Here is a 20,327-nt window from a genome sequence, read left to right on the forward strand (position 1 = left end):
CAAGCGACGAGCATGCGCAGAAGATCCCCCCTCTTCCCTCCCTCCCTTTCTGGCCGCGGCCCCGCCCCTTCCGGTTCTGCTTCCGCTTCCGCATCTCGATCGGTCGAGTAACCGGCGGCAGGTGAGTCCCGTCTGCGGGAGACCCTGCTTGGCTTCCCGCGGGGTCCCTCGGCAAGCTCCCAACCCCAGCCCTGCCATAACGAGGGGGAGACCCCCGGAAGAAGCCCCTTCGGAGCAGCCGGGGGTCCTCGGTCTCCTAGGCGCCCTTCCCCCGCATCTTTATTTTGGGGCGGGGTCCATAGTTTTTTGGGGCTCGAAGCCCCTGCTTCCTCCCCCCTCCATCTGTGCGGGGGGGGTGTCGAGGCTTCTTTTTTCTTAGTTTTGGGGTCGAGATTGGTTTTTCATCCTTTTCCACCAGGATTCCCTCCAGCTTGGCAACTTTTAAGACGGGTGGACTTCAACTCCCAGAATCCCCCAGTTCTAAAGCGGCTGAGAGTGGGGAAGGGTTCCTTCCTGGGGAATTCTGGGAGTTGAAGTCCAGCTGTATGGGTAAATGAGACTATTGGTAGCTGGGGGTTGGATTGAAGTGGGCTTCTTGGTCCCAACAACATTGACAGGTCAAGGCACTAGAATATACACTGAGCGAATCCCATTCCTCATTAGCACTGATGATGTTACCTAGTTGGGTCATGAAACCTCAGCATAAATCACAACCAAGCTCAGAGATGCGAAGTTCTCACAGTTCTCCTCCTTCCTTCTGCAGTCCCCCCTTCCCTTGTAACGCTGATGATGTTACCTAGTTGTCTGCAAGACAACAACCAAGCTCAGAGAGAACCCAAGAACCCCACAGTCCTCCTCTTCCTCTCCCACTCCCTTCTAGCCCTGATGATGTTACTTAGTTGGGTACTGAACCGTCTGCAAGAAAACAACCAAGCTCAAAGAACACCAAGGTCCCCTTAAGTCCACTTGTCTTAAAGCGGCCCTGAATGGGAAATACTGGGTTAAATTTTAGAATAGAATAGAATGGGTTGGAAGGGGCCTTGGAGGTCTTGTAGTCCAGCCCCCTGCTCAAGCAGGAGAACCTATACCATTTTAGATGAGTCTAGATCCTAGAGAGATGCCGAGATGCTTGCGGGGTGGGGAAGGGGGCTTTCTGTCCCAGGAAGGCATGTGGTCCTGCAGCCTGCACTGGTCCTTCTAGCTGGCGTATGTCTTAAGTCCAGGGAATTCTGCATTACTTCTAAATCATGGTTCGAGCAAATCTGATTAATTTCAAGGTTTGATGCAGGAGAGTCCACATAGTCTTTTGCCCCAAAGACATTGAGGAGGTTTTGTCTGCTTTTGCAAGCCTAGGTCTGGCCTACAGAACCGCATTCCTCTCCCAAATGGTTTCTTTATAAATTACAAAGAGACTTTTGGGTTGTGCCTCTTTCATTTTTGCTGCCGCTGGATAAATGCTGCAGAGCTGAGAAATCTCCTGATTTGCAGGTGACATATCCCTAATATGAAGTTCTATAGGAAACAGATTCAAGGAAGTGCCTCCCGTATGCTTTTTGTTACAGAAATAATGTCTCATTCCAAGAACAGAAGACCATATGATACGTTTAATCCCCCTATGTAGCAATACGTTCATCTGCAGATAATCTCTGTGGTTTTTTTTTAACTCTCTTTCTTTGCATTTACGTTTAGTATTTTTGAATGATACAAGTTTTTATAAACCTTTGCGCGAAGCAAGAAGAGGAGGAATGGCGTCTGCAAGTAATGTGTTTGTTTTACGTTTCTCTGGTGGTGGGTCTTTCGCTCCCTCTCTAGAAGGTGTGCTGATTTTGGTGCAAAAAGCTATTCTGCTTTTCTAAAGCGATGCCCAGGAGAACTGCAGACTCCTGGTGTGTGTGTGTGTGTGTGTGTGTGTGTGTGTGTGTGTGTGTGTGTGATGGCTGTGCTTGGCCAGCTTTTATAAACAAGGATCAAGTCGTTCTTGTTACAGTACTAATTTAATGGGAGCGGAGCTTTTCTTCCTTTACATGTTCCAGCAAGTGTCAGGATCTTTTCTCCAGTGTTTGCATTTTCATGCTTCACACAATCAAATTGCGCTATGTTCTCCTTAATGCTCCACCACTGTACTTCTGTCCTCCCGGGGGCACCTTATTTGAAAGAGCTAAGAAGGCGTTTTGCTTGTTTGCTTACGGTGGAAAGAGAGCTGTCCTTTTTTGAAGCTGTGCAACTATTAACTTATACGCAGAGCGCATCATGAGAAAGGCATGGCTAGATGAATCAAAAGTTGGAGTTAAGATTGCCGGGAGAAATATCAACAACCTCAGATATGCAGATGATACCACTCTTAATGGCAGAAAGTGAAGAGGAACTAAAGAGCCCCTTGATGCGGGTGGAGGAGGAGAGTGCAAAAGTTGGCTTGAAGCTCAACATTAAGAAAAATAAGATCATGGCATCTGGCCTTCTCAATTCCTGGCAAATAGATGGGGAAGAAATGGTGGTAGTGACAGATTTTATTTTCCTGGGCTCCAAGATCACCGCAGATTGGACTGCAGCCAAAAAATTAAAAGACGCTTGCTCCTGGGAAGGAAAGCTATGGCAAAGCTAGACAGGATACTAAAAAACAGAGACATCACCCTGCCAACAAAAGTGCATAAAGTCAAGGCTCTGGTTTTCCCAGTTGCAATGGATGGCTGTGAAAGTTGGACCATAAGGAAGGCTGAGCACCAAAGAATGGAGGCCTTTGAACTCTGGTGCTGGAGAAGACTCTTGCGAGTCCCTTGGACTGCAAGGCAATCCAACTGGTCAGTCCTAGAGGAGATCAACCCTGACTGCTCTTTAGAAGGCCAGATCCTGAAGATGAAACTCAAATACTTAGACCACCTAATGAGAAGGAAGGACTCACTGGAGAAGAGTCTAAGGCTGGGAAAGATTGAGGGTAAAAGAAGGGGACGGCAGAGAATGAGGTGGCTGGATGGAGTCACTGAAGCAGTAGGCGTGAGCTTAAATGGACTCCAGAGGATGGTAGAGGACAGGAAGGCCTGGAGCAATGTTGTCCATGGGATCGCGATGGGTCGGACACGACTTCCCAACTAACAACAACAAAACATTAACGTATTCTTCTTTAAGTAGAAGCAACCTCATTGTCTTTAGTTAAATAATGGAAATAAGCCGAGTGGATGCGATGAGCTAAGGCAGGGGTGTCCAAACTTGGGAACTTTAAGACTTGTGGACTTCAACTCCCAGAATTCCCCAGCCAGCTGGCTGGGGAATTCTGGGAGTTGAAGTCTACAAGTCTTAAAGTTCCCAAGTTTGGACACCCCTGAGCTAAGGAAACCATTCTGCTTTCAAATTTCATGGCTTCTGATGCATCTCAGACCTATAAGGCTGAAATTGGGTTTCAACACATGTCCCGAAGGTGCTTTTCCCAAAAGGCAACTGGACTTTGTTTTCGCTTCTCATCCAAGAAGCTTCTTCAAGTTCTGACTTTCAACGTTCTTTCTGTGGATTTGACAATAGAGAAGGGTTTCTCAACCGTGGCAACGAGCCCAGGTGGATTTCAGGTGTCAGAATTGAAGAAGCTTCTTGGATGAGAAGCAAAACGTCTTCAAGGAAAAGTCCAGTTGCTTTTTGAAAAAGCATCTTTGGGACAACCGTGACCTGGATGGCGGAGAATCTCCATAAACTCTTAAAGTGAAATCTTTCTCAGCCCCATCAAATACGTTTATTTATCCCATGACACGGATTTAATTCCGTGCTGATTTTCCAATGAGAACTGTCCCCTTCTTTGGAAGTACAGTTTTTTCCTTGAAAATGTCTCACTTCTCATCCTTCTCAAGGAAAGAAAAAAAAACCCAAGAAAGTTCAGTTGCCTTTTTGAAAAAGCATCTTTGGGACAACAATGACCTGGGTGATGGAGAATCCCCATAGACATTAGCTTCACCTTATGGTGTAACGCCTCGGTTCTCTCTGATAAGGTGCTTCCGGATGGAATACATTTGTATGCACCGCTGTTGTTTGATTGCTAGCAGCTCAGCAAGTTGCTTAGCAGTGCTCAGGAAAGGCGCATGTGAAACGGTTGGGTAACTGTGTTTTTTCTTGTCTTCTCAACCTCTAAGAAGTGAGGATGACCAAGAACAAGGATAACATCCCCCACGAGCTAGAGAGCCAGTTTGTTTTGCGGCTGCCTCCGGTAAGTGACCCGAAGAATAGAACAGAAGAATATATTAGGAATATAATGAATAGAATAGAATTACAAATAGAATCAGAATAGGAAATAGAATAAGAAATGGGATAATAAATAGAATAAGAATAATAGAATAGAATAGAAATAGAAGAAGAAGAAGAGAAGAAGAAGAAGAGAAGAACTAGAATAAGAAATAATTAGAATGGAATAGGAATAGGATAAGAAAGAAAAGAATAGAAATAGAATAAGAAATAGAATAAGAATAATAGAATAGAATAGAAATAGAATAAGAGAATAAGAACAGAATAAGAGATAAATAATTCGAATAGAATGGAATAGGATAAGAGAATAGAATAGAATAAGAATAATAGAATAAGAACAATAAGAAATAGAATAAGAAATAATTAGAATAGAATGGAATAGGAATAGGATAAGAAAGAATAGAGTAGAAAGAATAAGAATAATAGAATAGAAATAGAATAAGAATAATAGAATAGAATAGAATAGAAATAGAATAAGAATAATAGAATGGAAATAGAATAAGAATAAGAATAGATTAGAAAAAGAATAAGAATAAAAGAATAGATTAGAAATAGAATTATAGAATAGAATAGAAATAGAATAAGAATAATAGAATGGAAATAGAATAAGAATAATAGAATAGATTAGAAATAGAATAAGAATAATAGAATAAGAACAGAATAAGAAATAGAATAGGGATAGAATAAGAAAGAATGGAATAGATTAGAATAAGAAAGAATAGAATAGAATAGAATAAACAGAATGTTGGAAGGGACTTTGGGGGTCTTCATTTTTCTGTCATTCCTGCTTATGTCTGTCATGGTCCTTTGATCCTTGTTCTCGCTGCCTCTCTGTTTAGGAATATGCTTCTACGGTGCGGAGAGCTGTTCAATCTGGGAGCGTCAACTTGAAGGACAGGCTCACGATTGAATTGCATGGTAAGGGGACAACACCAGGCTCTTTTCATTTCTTCCTTTTTTTAAATAGAGAAAGCATACATAAACAAACACAAAATAAAAATCAGGTGCAGGTGGTCCTTGACTTACAACCATTCGTATAGTGGACATTCAGAGTTACAGCGGCACTGAAAAAGGTGACTTTTGTAAGGGGTTTCCACCCTTATGACAGTTGCAGCAAAAAAAAAACCCGGTTACAGGAGTAAAATTCAGATGCTTGGCAACTGGCATGTACTTATGCCGGTTGCATAAGTCATGCGATCACCTTTTGTGACCTCCTGACAAGCAAAGTCAGTGGAGAAGCCAGATTCCCTTGGCAATCGTGTAACTAACTTCACAGCTGAGTGAGTCGGTTAACAGCTGTGGCAAGAGAGGTCATAAAACGGGACAAAACTCAATTGTTTCACCTAGCAATGGAAACTTTGGGCTCAATTGTGGTCGTAAGTCGAGGATTACCTGTAACATAAAAGAATAAGGGATGGATGAGGAAGCAAGAAATCTAAAAATGTCAAGAATTTTATGTCATTAGTAAATTTTCCCCTTCTTTCTGCAGCTATTTAGTATTGTAGTACTGATTGTCAATACAATACAATACAATAGCAGAGTTGGAAGGGACCTTGGAGGTCTTCTAGTCCAACCCCCTGCCTAAGCAGGAAACCTTATACCATTTCAGACAAATGGCTATCCAACATCTTCTTAAAGACTTCCAGTGCTGGAGGCAACTTCTGTTCCACTGATTAATTGTTCTAACTGTCAGGAAGTTTCTCCTCAGTTCTAAGTTGCTTCTCTCCTTGATTAGTCTCCACCCATTGTCACCTGAATCAATATTGTCTTGAGGTTTTCTTAAGTGACAGGTGTCCTGAAATCATATTTTTAATAGCCAGGTTTTCTGCCATAGCCACAAGATTATGTGATATCCAGATTGGTCAAGAAAAGCCCACTTGAACGGTTACAGCGTTATTATAACCTAACCCTAACCAATTTCGTTGAATTTAAGTGCAATGGCAATAAAGATTATACTTATACTTATATTGTGATTGCATCGGATTGTTTTACTTAATTTTCGTACTGGTCTTGGACCCTAGTAAAATATTGTTCTGTTGCCATTGCGGTTCATTGACTTTTGAGTAGTTCATCCCATGCCTTTTGGGGACACATTTCTTGAGAGTCGAAAACATTCGAATGTGGTTTAACATCTCATTTCACTGCCATTTCTAAGATAGGGAGAAAAGATGAACAGAAAAGCGTTTTCTAAATGGAGTCTTTCTCGTTATTTAAAAAACACACACACACACACATTTCGCTACTTTTATATATATATAAAAGTGTGCCTGTGTTTCAGCATAACTCTGGAATGCCTAGAGCAATTTCAACCAAACGTGGTACACAGATGATTTCCTCTCTGGAAACAAATACTGTGGGGGTAAGACACCTCGAAAACCCCTCAGGGTGTGTGTCCTGTTACGATACAGCCTGTTGTGCCTTAAAATGGCTTCTACTGTACAGCGCAGTGCAGTTGCCATGATAACAGCTTCAAAGTACTCCACAAGGGGGCTCCCTCTGGCAAGGGGGGGAAATCCAACATTAGAAATTATGTTTGGTCCGGACATTTTCCACCTATAAATAAATACCCGGACGACAACTATCGGCTAGTTGATCATAAAAAATACACAACGGTTGAATGTTTCATAAGTACCACATAGCACAGGGGTGTCAAACTCGATATCGTCGAGGGCCACATCAAGGTTGTGTTTGACCTTGGGTTGCGTTTGTATGTGGTGTGGCCAGCTCGACAATCCGTTTTCGGCTGCCACGGCCTCCTACAGCCAATGTGCCAGCAAAAATGGAGCTGGTGTGTGTGTGTGTGCGTGTGTGGGCATGGCCCCTCTTGAGCTCTGTTTTGGACCATGCCAGCCTCCTGCAGCCCTCTGCCAGTGAAAACAGAGCTCGGAGGGGCCACACACAGAGGCATCCTGGGCTGGTCATTTGCTGTTTTCCAGGGCCAATTCTAAGCACGCCGCAGGCCAGGTGTGGTCCGTGGGCCTTGAGTTTGACACCCCTGACGTAGCAATTCTCCCATTTCCCTATCCTTGCAGCGGATGGCCGTCATGGGATTGTACGAGTGGACCGTGTCCCCTTAGCTGCCAAGTTGGTGGACTTGCCCTGCACCATGGAAAGCTTGAAAACCATCGATAAGAAGACCTTCTACAAGACGGCTGACATTTGCCAGGTAGATGTCAGGTTTTCAAAAGATGCCCTAATTAATTCATGAGCCCTCCACCAGTCAGAAAGCTCAGCCAAGATGGTTTTGCTTTTCATTTTCACCGGCATGTCTTCTTTTCAATTCCCCTCTTAAATCTGCAATTATTTTTTTTTTCTCCAAACCGCAAATAATTATGGAATACAGTTGATCTTCACAGTTCTTTGAGGGTGCAGGATTTCTAATAAACTGCCATCCTGGAGCTTAAAACTCCCGTCAGTTCTGGATCGATAGAAGTTTGGAAGGAAATTAGACAACTTGATGGTGGATGACAAAAAAAAAGGCAGTGGCAACTAGCTATGAAGATTCAGAGTCTTATCTCCAATGCTGAGCAATTTGTGCTCATGTTACAAATTTCTCACTGATAACTGGTTGACTGACCCCTCTGACAAGACTGAACTAAGCAAGCCTCTCCTTTGATCTAACAGAGCTTTCCTTGGGCTTTTTACCCCTTCTAATTTCTCTCTGATAACAGTCAATTTTTCTTTTATTCTGTCTGTTCAGATGCTCGTGTGCACTGTGGATGGAGAACTTTACCCTCCTTTAGAGGAACCAGCCGTTGGTACCGATGCTAGAGCCAACAAGAAGAAGGATAAAGACCGGGAGAAGAAATTTATCTGGAATCATGGCAGTGAGTAGCTCTTGGGTCATTCACCTACACTAGCGAGCCTTAATCTGTGCATTGTCCCCCTACCTCCATGCCCTCACCATTCTGTTCTGACTGAGGCCTTCCCAAGAGCAGGAAGCAAACTCCTGGTCCCGACAAAAAACCCTTTTATTAATTGACTGTGAATTCTGCTCATTCACATCCAGGAAAGTCTTTCAAGGGAGGATTTGCAGTCACAGACCTTATCTGGCTTGGAGAGCTGACAGGCCGAGATCTGCAAAACCTGGCAAGGAGTCTCGGAGAGTCACGAGCCAATTAAGCAAACTAATTGTCTCCTGCAAACTCCCCTCCCCTTTCGCTCCCCTTTTATTTCCTCTGGGAGGGGCCATGCATCTTCCACCTGTGGCTTTACTCCCAAATTGACCCCTGTTCTTTAACTTTTCCCTTCGTCTGGCAACTCTGTGCATTCGCACACTGGGAACAGGCTCCTGCTGTTTGTCTGCCTCACTGATGTCTGACTCCGAAGGCAGCTGATAACTGTCAGAACGGCCCTGGTCCCCTCTCTGCCTCCGACACAGAGCCCTCATCAGAGCCTTCCCCAGACTCCAGCACTGGCCCATGTTCCTCCCCAACCTCCTCACTGTCCGAATCTGCTGCCAGCTCTTCTGGCGGGCCACAACAGTAATAAACCCAGGGCTGCCCCAAGGACCACCCAAAATCCCCTAACCCCATAGCACAGCTTCTTTTCCCACCAGCTCCTAACCTGGCTGGTTCCATCATTCTCTTGCTGCTGGGAACTGGATTTGTTCAGCTTGCCCTGCAGCCTCCTCTCCAAGTCTTCCTCTGTGTCCACAGAGCCCTCATCAGAGCCTTCCCCAGACTCCAGGACTGGCCCATGTTCCTCCCCAACCTCCTCATTGACCGAATCTGCTCGTGGGCCACAACACCTTCCTCATGAAGGATGATGAGACCCATCGTTCTTCCTATCTTTGGTTCAGACCGCTAGCATCTCTCCTACACCCCCAAAGACCAGTTGGCTGCACCCTCCTGTTCTGTCTTCCCTTTGCCAATTCATTTGTCTTCTTCTTGCAGTTACGCTCCCGTTGAAGAACGTCCGAAAGAGGCGATTCCGAAAGACGGCTAAGAAGAAGGTGAGCCCTGTACGTGAGCCTTCAAGATCTGTTGCTTATGGAGTCCAAATGCAAAGCACAATTGGAAATTTAAGTCAAGGATAGAATAGAGTAGAATTCCTCATTGGCCAAGTGTGATTGGACACACAAGGAATTTGTCTTTGATGCATGTGGTCTCAGTGTACATAAAAAGAAAAGATACATTCGTCAAGAATCATAAGGTACAACACTTAATGATAGTCATAGGGTACAAATATGCAATCAAATCCTATTAGGAAACAATCAATATAAAACGTAAGGCTACAAGCAACAAAGTTACAGTCATACAATCCTAAGTGGGAGGAGATGGGGGATAGGAACGATGAGAAGATTAATAGTAATAGTAATGCAGGGTAGACAGTATCTTAGTTTATTCTTACGTTGTTCTAGGAAGTTTATTCTAAGTGGGAAGTTTTGAAACCTCTGCTTTGAGAATGAGGAAAACGCTCGAAAGAGCTGATGGTCGCCCTTCCTTTGAGATACTTTTGGGGTGCATGGTTGACGAGCAGAGTCCTCACGATATCTCGCGGTTTGGGTGCAACTTGAGAAGATAGACAATGAAGTCCTCTGGAGCTATGACCTGAGTAGTTGCTTCTGGGTGGGAATACCTACTTGGCCCCACCTCCAAGCTCCTGAGATTTCATCCCTTCCTCTTGAACCCAAGGTGTCATTCTGGATTCACCCTGTTTCTCCATCTTCTCCAGTCCCCCTGACCTCATTCACACACACACACACACACACACACACACACACACACACACACACAATAAAACCTGGAACAAGGAACACAGGGGGTGTGGGTAGATCAGCAGCAAGCTACTAAATGTTTGTGGAGATTCTCAGTCCTCCGGGTCATGGTTGTCTAGCCAAAGGTCCTTTTTCTATTTTTATTTTTTAATCAAGTTTTTATTTTATTTTTTGTTACACACCCATATTTAAGAACAAAGCGTTGTCCGGTGTGTCAGCGTTCCGATTGTCATGCAGAATTAAATCAGAGTCCAAGGCAAACCTTTCCTTAAAGTTCCAATTTAATAAGTCAGGCATGTTGGTACATCTATGGAAATCCCAATTCTGGACGTTACCTAGGATTCCCACTCAGTTGAAAGTTCATGATCTTGTCCCCACACCCACTAATCCATCACATGCTCCAATCTTCTTCTTCCACGCTGTCATCTCCACCCCGCTGGTACCGGTCAGGTGCCACGGTGCGGAGACAAAGAATAACCTTGAGCTTCTAGAAAGGAATTTTTTATTTTGAAAACAACACATTCTGCCCATTGGTATTCCCCCCCCCCCCCTTAATGAATATGCATACGAAAGATGAAGCTAGAAGAGAGAGTGTGGCAGGCCAAAGATTCTTAAAGGAACCGCTGCATTTTCCATTTTACCCTTATTTCCTTTTCAATGCATCTACAGCATCATTAATTGACCCTTCAAAGTTAATCCAAGTTATCATTCCCTGTTTCATCTATTAGTCTATTTTACTCCAATGGAAACCTCTTAGCTCTTTTCCATTTTCCGTTCCTTTTTCCTCCATATTCTTGTTCTTCAATTAAGCCCTCTGTTGCTCTCTTCTCTTCTCTCCTATTCCCTGGTCTGAGTTCTCCATTTATTTTTCTTATTTTTTTCCTTGCCGTTTAAGGTTTTGCACACATTTTGTAGCCCAATTCATTGCCAAAGGTACTTTTTTTTCCAAGAGGCAACTGGACTTTTGTGGTTTGTCTTTGAAGATGTTTCGCTTCTCATCTGAGAAGCTTCTTCTGGAGCTGAAGAAGCTTCTTGAATGAGAAGGGAAACCTCTTCAAAGAAAAAACAGAAAGTCCAATTGCCTCTTGAAAAACAAACAAACACACCTTTGCAGCAAGCTATTAGTTTTTGTGCCTTTTCGATGACCAGGTGGAGAAAATTTTGACCTATGACACGGAGAGGCAGAATGCTAGTGTGAAGCCTTGCATAATTGTGCAGAAGTGAATGTGAAAGGTGAGATTGATGGCTATATATGGATGTGCCCCACAGCAGAAAGTTAGGAGAGAAATAAACTCTCTCTTTTTTTGAAAGTTTTATGAATTTTCTATCACTTACATTTTGTTGGTGCTTAATAAGCATCGTGTTGTTTGGGTTATTTTATTTGCTTAGCAGTACAGATTACAACCTGGTTTGTTTGTTTGTTTATTTGGATTTATATGCTGCCCTTCTCCAAAAGGACTCAGGGCGATGTACAACATTAAAAAAAAACATCCCTAAAGTTTAAAAAAATTAAATACATATCCCAAAAACAAACCAAATTTAAAAGACAATACATTTAAAACCTTAATCTCCACCCATTTTTCCCCAACCACTGGTAGAATAAATTCCATCTTTGATAACATTCTGTATCTTCTCTCTGTTTCACCTTCAATGGGAGTCTGTCCCTTTCTGCACAATCCGGTATCTTCCTAATTATCTCTTCATCTCACGGTATTTCTTCATTTTTCCAACATTGTGCAAATATAATCCTCGCTGCTGTTGAGACATGCAACAATAAATATAGCAAGAGCAGTAACAAAATAAGACTTATATACTGCTTCACAGTGCTTTACAGTCCTCTATAAGCGGTTTACAGAGTCAGCCTTTTGCCCCCAACAATCTGGGTCCTCATTTTACCCACTTGGGAAGGCTGGAAGGCTGGTGAGATTCGAACTGCTGGCAGTGGGAATGCAGAGTCAGCCTGCAATACTGCATTCTAACCACAAGGAAAGAAGGAAGGAAGGAAAGAAGGAAGGAGGGAGGGAGGGAGGGAGGAAAGTAGCTATAGCACTTATATACTGCTTCACAGTGCTTTACAGTCCTCTATAAGCGGTTTACAGAGTCAGCCTTTTGCCCCCAACAATCTGGGTCCTCATTTTACCCACTTGGGAAGGCTGGAAGGCTGGTGAGATTCGAACTGCTGGCAGTGGGAATGCAGAGTCAGCCTGCAATACTGCATTCTAACCACAAGGAAAGAAGGAAGGAAGGAAAGAAGGAAGGAGGGAGGGAGGGAGGGAGGAAAGTAGCTATAGCACTTATATACTGCTTCACAGGGCTTTTACATACCTCTCTAAGCGGTTTATAGAGTCAGCCTTTTGCCCCCAACAATCTGGGTCCTCATTTTACCCACTTTGCAAGGATGGAAGGCTGAGTCAAGCTTGAGCCTGGTGAGATTCGAACTGCCAAACTGCTGGCAGCCGGTCATCAGCAGAAGCAGCCTGAAGTACTGCACTCTGACCACTGCGCCACCGCGGCTCATTTTGCTTATCACATTTTTTCTGGTGCTATACCTAATAGAAAAAGTTCAGGTTTAAAATCCATGTGTGTTTCCTATCTTTTCAAACCGCTTATATATTTTGGCCCAATTTCTTTTTCTTTAACACAGTTCCACCACATATGATAATATGTGCCCGTTTTGGGGGTTACATTTCCAACATTTGCTAGATATAATTTTGAACATTTTAGAGAACCTAGCATGTGGTAAGAAATAAACTCCTAAAGTGCTATAGAGGCAAGAACTCAGCTGGGGCTAAACAATCTCTCTCTTTTTTTTCTCCTTTTCCCTGTCGCAGTATATCGAGTCTCCAGATGTGGAGAAAGAAGTGAAGCGCCTTCTCAGCACAGATGCCGAAGCTGTCAGTGTCCGTATCCTTCCCCCCCCCTCCCTCCGGTAAGATTTGCTTTGAAATGAATAACCAGTCCTCAAATTAAGACCGCAATGGAGCCCCAGATTCCCATTCTGCTAAGAAAGGCTGCCGTTAAGTGAGTTTCGCCCCACTTTACGACTCTTTTTTTGCCACCGTTGTTAAGCAAATCACGGAAGTCGTTAAATGAACCAGGGGATCGTTAAGCAACTCCGGCTCCTCGTTGACTTAGCGAAACCCTGCTGGAAAAGTTTACAAATGGTGATCGCCTGACCCAGGATAGTGCAACTGTCGTAAGTACATGCCAGTTGCCAAGTGCCTGGTTTTTGATCACATGACCACAAGGAGGCAGCAAGTGTGTAAAATGGTCCTGTCGCTTTTTTCAGGCCTTTTGTAACTTTGAACGGTCGCTAAATGAAGCTAAGCGCTCCATGCTTGGCTGCTACTGGAAAACCGGGAACCACCTAAACTTGGGCATCAAAGGGCTTTAGAAATGCCCAATTGCTCTTCTCTGCACTCTTTCTAGAGTCTCCACATCTTTTCTACATCGTGGTGACCAAAACTGAATGCAGAATTCCAAGTGTGGCCTTACCAAGGCATTATAAAGTGATATTCACACTTCACATGATCTTGATTCTATCCCTCTGTTTATGCAGCCTAGACCTGTGTTGGCTTTTTTGACATATATAAAGGTTAATAAAAAAGAACTAAGTTAAATTTAGTTAAATTTTGTTTATTAGGGGGAAAAATGTTATGATAAAGGACACAGTCAAATAAAGGAGGGATAATGATAACAACGTATATATAGGCATGGGTACAACATAAGGAAAGTGGATTAAATTGTAAACAGTGATTTGGAAAGGAGGATTAGAAATTTTTGTTAATAAATATTATGGATGTTTAGCCAGAATAGGCCATAAGGATTCAGTGTTATTGGAGGATATTAGAAATAGCAAATGAAATGCCGGTAGGTGGTTATGTTTTAAATCTTGATATATTTAATGATGAAGGACGTTTAAACAATTATAGTCAAATGAAAATAGAGGTATGATGATGGTAATATGTTAAAATAACTTGAGTTAATATGAATTATGGTTGATGACTGTGGAAGAGATGCGCAAAAGTCTTTTGTAACCAACTGATACACTTTCTACAGTATGTAAAGAAGGAGGATTCTTTGTGTTGTGTCTACTTTGAAAATTAAAAAAAAATGATATATATATAAAACAGGGCATGCTGTGCTTTGAGAGGCTTGTAGAGTACTCCTGTTTTTTGCTCTTTTTTGCCCTCCCCAGCCCTCAGGAACACTTTGCAAGCCTCTGTGCAAACCCTCTGCACGTCCATTTTTGCAAAGGGGACGGGGTTTCAGTAGGTCAAAAATGCTGCATTCAGTGTATATAAGACGCACCCAGATTTTCACCCTCTTTTTTGAGGAAAAAAGGAGCGTCTTATACTCCGAAAAATACGGTAAGTCGGAGGCGTTACGTTCCATCCATGGAAATTTGACTGGAATTCTCTTTTTGGGACACCATTTCTAAAGCAGAACTTCCCTTCATCAAATTGAGTGAGACTGGTGGGGAAAATGCAAGAATAATTTATCCAACATGGATGCAAATTCTGTTTCTTGATGATGTCGTTCCCTATTGAATTGAATTACATTTTCCTTAACTTGACCGTGCCTGAATTCAGGCTGGGAAGTGATTGCAGAAGATGAAACGAAGGAAGCTGAGAATCATGGGCTGCTTACAGGCCTGGATATTTCTTCTCCTGGCATGACCGGGCATAAACAAGGCCATGGATCTTCAGGTATGGTCACATTTTAGGATGCTACCCCAGCGTTGCCAATTTTTGAAAAGCCACTAGGTGGCGGCAAAGCATTAGTATTTCCTCCAGCTCTCTATTGCCACCTTGTGATCCCCTGGAGTTTTGCAGACAGGATAGTCCTAACCCAGGGGTCGGCATCCTTAAACACTCAGAGCCACAAAGGCCCTAAACAGAAGTCCCCTGTTCAATTCTGGAGCCAACTGGAGGTCCAGTTCCCCCACCATAGAGTCTCCTCCTAGTGCGGTGTTGTTTTTCCTCCGACCGGAAGTCCACTTTCTCACCACCACCACCACCATAGAGTCTACTCCTAGTGCGGCATCCTTTTTCGTCTCCCTGTCCTAACCGAAAGCCCTATCAATTGTGGAGCCGACTGGAGAGAGAGCCGCAGCAGAGGAATGAAAGAGCCACAAGCGGCTCCAGAGCCGCAGGTTGCTGACTCCTGTCCTAACCAAATGGCTCTATATGAGGGGAGGGGGCATTGGGGTGTAGAGACCAGATTAGCCATTGTTCTGAACAAGACACGATGCGGTAACATTGAGGAGCAATTGGCTCCTTTTTCTTTCTCTGCCAACCAGCAGAACGTGACGAGCTCCGGGAGATGTTTAATGAAATCAGCAGCAGCAGCAGCGATGAAGATGAGAGAGATCACCATGACGACGAAGACCTGAACGTGATGGACACAGAGGAAGACTTGGAGAGGAGGCTGCAGGGCAAGCTGAACGAATCCAGTTCCCAGCAGCAAGAGAACGAAGGAACCAGCCAAATCGGTTAGGAGCTGGTGGGAAAGGAAGCTGTGCTATGGGGTTAGGGGATTTTGGGTGGTCCTGGGGGCAGCTCTGGGTTTATTACTGTTGTGGCCCGCCAGTGGCCAGTGGAGCTGGCAGTAGATTCAGACAGTGAGGAGGTTGGGGAGGAACATGGGCCAGTCCTGGAGTCTGGAGAAGGCTCTGATGAGGGCTCTGTGTCGGAGGCAGAGATAGGGCCAGGGCCATCTGACAGTTATCAGAGCTGCTTTCGGAGTCAGACATCAGTGAGGCAGAAGAACAGCTGGAGCCTGTTCCCAGTGTGCACATGTGCAGAGTGGCCAGACGAAGGGAACAGCTAAAGAATAGGGGTCAACTTGGGAGTAAGTCTCAGGTGAATGATGAATGGCCCTTCCCAGAGGGAATAAAAGAGGAGCGAAAGGGGAGTGGAGTTTGCAGGAGACAATTAGTTCACTTAATTGGTTCGTGACTCTCCGAGACTCCTTGCCAAATTTTGCAGATATTGGCCTGGCGGCTCTCCAAGCCAGATAAGGTCTGTGACCGTAAATCCTCCCTTGAAGGACTTTGCTGGATGTGAATGAGCAGAATTCACAGTCAATTAATAAAACGTTTTTTTGTCGGGATCAGGACTTTGCTTCAGGCTCTTGGGAAAAAGGCTCGGTCAGTATAGTTACCTTGGTTTCTTATTTCTCTCTTTGTAGCGCTTGGAATCCAGAAGCAAATTGACAACCTGAAGGGGAAGCTGCAGGAGACCCAGGAGCGCAGGAAACGCCAAGAAGACCTCATCATGAAAGTGGAGAATCTGGCACTGAAGGTGACTCTGGAATTCATTTTTTTATCCCACCTTTATTATTGTTTAAACACCCAAGGCAGCGAACATGCTCCTTCCTCTTCCCGTTTTCCCCCCAACAGCAACCTTTTGAGAGGTGGGTTGTGCTGAAGATCACCCAGCCATCTTTCATGCCTAAGGCGGGACTAGAACTCACCAGCTCCTGGTGATTGGGTTATTTTATTTGCTTAGCAGTACAGATCACATTCTTAACCTCCCCCCCTTTCCCCCTCCCCCCCCAACCCCTGGCAGAATAAATCCCATGTTTGAAAATATTCTGAGGCTGTTGAGCCTTTGGTGTGAGTCTGTCCATTTCTGCATAATCCAGTATCCTCTTAATTCAGGGGTGTCCAAACTTGAGAACTTTAAGACTTGTGGACTTTAACTCTCAGAATTCCCCAGCCAGCATGGCTGGCTGGGGAATTCTGAGAGTTGAAGTCCACAAGTCTTAAAGTTCTCAAGTTTGGACACCCCTGTCTTAATTTATCTCTTCGTCTCGTGGTATTCCTTTTTTCCAATATTGTGTAAATATGATCCTCGCTGCTGTTAAGATATGCAATATTAAATATATATTTTGCTTATGCAATTTTTCTGGTGCTGTACAAAGAAAAATTGAGAGGTGGGTTGTGCTAAGAGGTGGGAGCTGACCCAAGATCACCTGGCCATCTTTCATGGCTAAGGCAAGACTAGCCATGGCACTGAGACTTGTATAGTGCTTCATAGTGCTTTACAGCCCTCTCTAAGCGGTTTACAGAGTCAGCCTTTCGCCCCCAACAATCTGGGTCCTCATTTGACCCACCTCGGAAGGATGGGAGGCCGAGTCAACCTTGAGCCTGTTCAGATTCGAACTGCCAAATTGCAGGCAGCCGGCAATCAGCAGAAGTAGCCTGCAGTACTGCACTCTGACCACTGCGCTCATAGATAACCTCTTTGTTATCGGTCTAATTCCCAGACGCGCCTCCAAGCCGTGCTGGATGAGTTCAAACAACAAGAAGAGCGAGAGAAACAGCAGGTAAGATTTCTGCCGTTTTGGTAAATTCTGAGTGGAAAGAAGGCTTTTAGAAACCCACAAGATGCAGCAATTTTAGCTGGGGTGAACGTTCAAAACGCAGAAGCGAACCATTCAGTGGTAGGCTAGCCTGGGAAAATATTTGCAGGGCGCTAAGCGGTTACTGAGCATTTGACTTAGCTCTGAACTGCTGGTAACTTCCATCCATTGTGCACGTATGAGTGGTGACTCATCAGAGCAACTTCGTACTTACAAGTTAATGTTGCTTGGCTGAGCTGGCTGGGATTTGGGTGTGGGGGGAGAGGACGAAGGTCTTTTGCTTGACATCTATAATATCAGAATAGATCTTTTAAAAAAAATAAGATATTGTGGAGACCCTGTTTTGTGAATTAGACAATTCCCAAATGCAATTGCTTCTGAGTTGTTTTTTTTTTTTTTAGCAATTCAGATTAGCTCTGATGATGGCTGAGAAATCCATGAAGGAGATTTGTTTGTGGAGATTCTCAGCTATCCAGGTCACGGTTGTCCCAAAGGTGCTTTTTCAGGAGGCAACTGGACTTTCTTGTTATTCTCCGAAGAGGTTTCGCTTCTCATCCAAGAAGCTTCTTCAGATCTGACCGGATGGTGTGGAATGAAAAGATTTATCCTCCTCCTTGCAGAAAAGCTGGTCATTTGCATTCTTTTTAGAGCGTCATTGAGGCCACTTGGAGCTTTGCCTGTGTCCTCAGGGTCACCCGAGTGGTGCAACTGGGTGTGGAGACTTTTTGGAACTGCTGAAAAAGGACTGTGTTGTAGTTTGGAGACCGATTGTGTTGTATCCCTCCTCCTCTGTTGAGAGAAGGCTGTTCCATTTGAGACAGATGCCCTCTTTCAAACCAGCAGTCCACCCTATCCAAAATGTGGGCTTTGCTGTCTTAAATGCAGATGGACTTCTGGATCTTGCCTGATGAGTCTTCAGTGGTGGGCCATGCGCTGGAGAACAAACCCACAAGGGCAAGATTCAGCAACCGCGAGGAGATCATTTTGCATTGTCTACACAGCCCCGAGGAAATCAAACGCGGGTCATGACTTTAGGAGAATGCCTTGATGTTTCCCTTCTCCTTCATTGCTCTGTTCCCAAAATCTCTGCACAGAAAAAGCTTCCATTCACGTTCTCCCACTCGGGCCCATTTTTGGGATGAAACTATGGACCTAGCTAGATCACCTTTGATAAAAGTGAGAAGAAAGGATTATCGTACGGGTTAGGAATAATAATAGGAAAGATTGTCTGCCTAGAGATAGAGAGATCGGGGAACTAATGGGAAGATCCGTGGATCTTTATTTGAAGGAGAAAGATGAGGACCAGTTGTAGATTTCATTGTTTAATAATAGTTTTTTTTTTCATTTCTCCTTCTTTCTTTGCAGCTGACATCTCTTCAAGAGCAGCTAGAAGCTCTGATGGAAAAATGAAGATTTAAACTCCCAAGAACAGAAGTTCTGATATTGAACCAAGAAGTTCCTCCACAGATTCTAGCCAGGCTCCGGAAGTAGTACAAATACCATGTGCAAAACAGGCAGAAAATGTGAATGTTTTGCAAAGAACGGGATTTCCTAGAAGATGGACACAAAAACAGTGTTCATTGCTGAAAGCTGAAAATTCACTTCAGGACAATCTTTGGTTCTTTTTTCATCTCTGCGTCTTTTCTGATTTCCGATGAGCCAATGTCGCAGTGTTTTAAATAGCATGAAATCAATTCTTTCTGGCACGAGGGATGACACCGCTCTGCATATTTGTAAATACTGATGGTGCGAGAGAAAAAATTGCCTCCTAACATTCCTCTTTGCACATTCTTGTTTTTGTCTTCAAGAACGTTATGAAATAAAAACAAAGTTTTCTGTGTATATATATATATGTGTTATTTGGAATATATTTCATCGATTATTTGATACTCTTCAAGTATTTTGGATATAATGACCCAACCATCGAGCAATCATTCTCACAACAGCTCCAATTTCAAAAATTGATAGTGGCAGAAATTTACCTTAGCAACTTCAAGCTGTACAGACATCCGTTTTCAGAATTTCTCCAGCTAGCATGCCTTGTTGTTGTTAGTTGTGAAGTCGTGTCCGACCCATCGCAACCCCATGGACAACATTTCTCCAGGACTTCCTGTCCTCTACCATCCTCTGGGGTCTATTTAAGCTCACACCTACTGCTTTGGAGACTCCATCCAGCCACCTCGTTCTCTGTCGTCCCATTCTTCTTTTGCCCTCAATCGTTCCCAGCATGAGGCTCTTCGCCAGTGAGTCCTTCCTTCTCATTAGGTGGCCAAAGTATTTGAGTTTCGTCTTCAGGATCTGGCCTTCTAAAGAGCAGTCAGGGTTGATCTCCTCTAGGACTGATCAGTTGGATCGCCTTGCAGTCCAAGGGACTCGCAGGAGTCTCCAGCACCAGAGTTCAAAGGCCTCCATTCTTTGGCGCTCAGCCTTTCTTATGGTCCAACCTTCACAGCCACACATTGCAACTGGGAAAACCATAGCTTTGACTATACACACTTTTGTTGGCAGGGTGATGTCTCTGCTTTTTAGTGTGCTGTCTAGATTTGCCTTAGGAAAAGATGTTTTCCTAGATGTCTGGGAAAGAAACAAAGACATTTTTAGTCCCGAGAATTCTGTTTGTGATAAAGTACTAGAGTCCTTGTGTTAGGGCCCTTGCTTGGTGACTGCCAATCTCTTGAAAAGGATTTGCTCTTGTGGGAATTACAATATACAAAATGTAGGCTTAAATATAGATGCCAAGTATGGAATCAGAATAAGAAAATAGTCCAAAAGTACAATGAAAGGGAAGGAAGAATTAGTATTAGTTAGTCTAAGGTGTTCCATCATAGGGAGGAAACTTTTTGCCCTGCCTAACACAAATGTATGGAGCAACATATACCGTATTTTTCAGAGTATAAGATGCACCTTTTTCACTCAAAAAAGACTGAAAATCTGGGTGCGTCTTATACACTGAATACAGCATTTTTGGCCTCCCGAAACCCTTTGCAAAAATGGACGTGCATAACCTTTAGGAGGCTTC

At 43.8% G+C, this 20,327-nt stretch overlaps 1 protein-coding gene across 4 annotated transcripts; it reads left to right on the plus strand.

The window, feature by feature from the left end:
• The first annotated feature begins 45 nt into the window (after window positions 1–45).
• TAF7L (TATA-box binding protein associated factor 7 like) lies at window positions 46–19,150 on the plus strand. 4 transcript variants are annotated; one of them, XM_081963923.1, is made up of 13 exons: window positions 46–121; window positions 1,690–1,758; window positions 4,113–4,186; window positions 5,061–5,139; window positions 7,254–7,387; window positions 7,922–8,048; window positions 9,117–9,184; window positions 12,772–12,844; window positions 14,533–14,649; window positions 15,243–15,434; window positions 16,133–16,245; window positions 17,213–17,272; window positions 18,674–19,150. In XM_081963923.1, exons 2-13 carry the CDS (start codon window positions 1,746–1,748, stop codon window positions 18,716–18,718), a joined length of 1,095 nt encoding a protein of 364 aa, XP_081820049.1. In that variant the 5' UTR covers window positions 46–121; window positions 1,690–1,745; the 3' UTR covers window positions 18,719–19,150. The 4 variants fall into 4 exon arrangements, with proteins under 4 accessions (XP_081820049.1, XP_081820051.1, XP_081820050.1 ...); XM_081963925.1 differs by having other exon boundaries at window positions 9,117–9,175; XM_081963924.1 differs by having other exon boundaries at window positions 54–121; window positions 4,116–4,186.
• The last annotated feature ends 1,177 nt before the right edge of the window (window positions 19,151–20,327 follow it).

Source organism: Natrix helvetica, assembly GCF_964273705.1.
Source record: "Natrix helvetica genome assembly, chromosome: 11".
Classification (NCBI taxonomy): Eukaryota; Metazoa; Chordata; class Lepidosauria; order Squamata; family Natricidae; genus Natrix; species Natrix helvetica.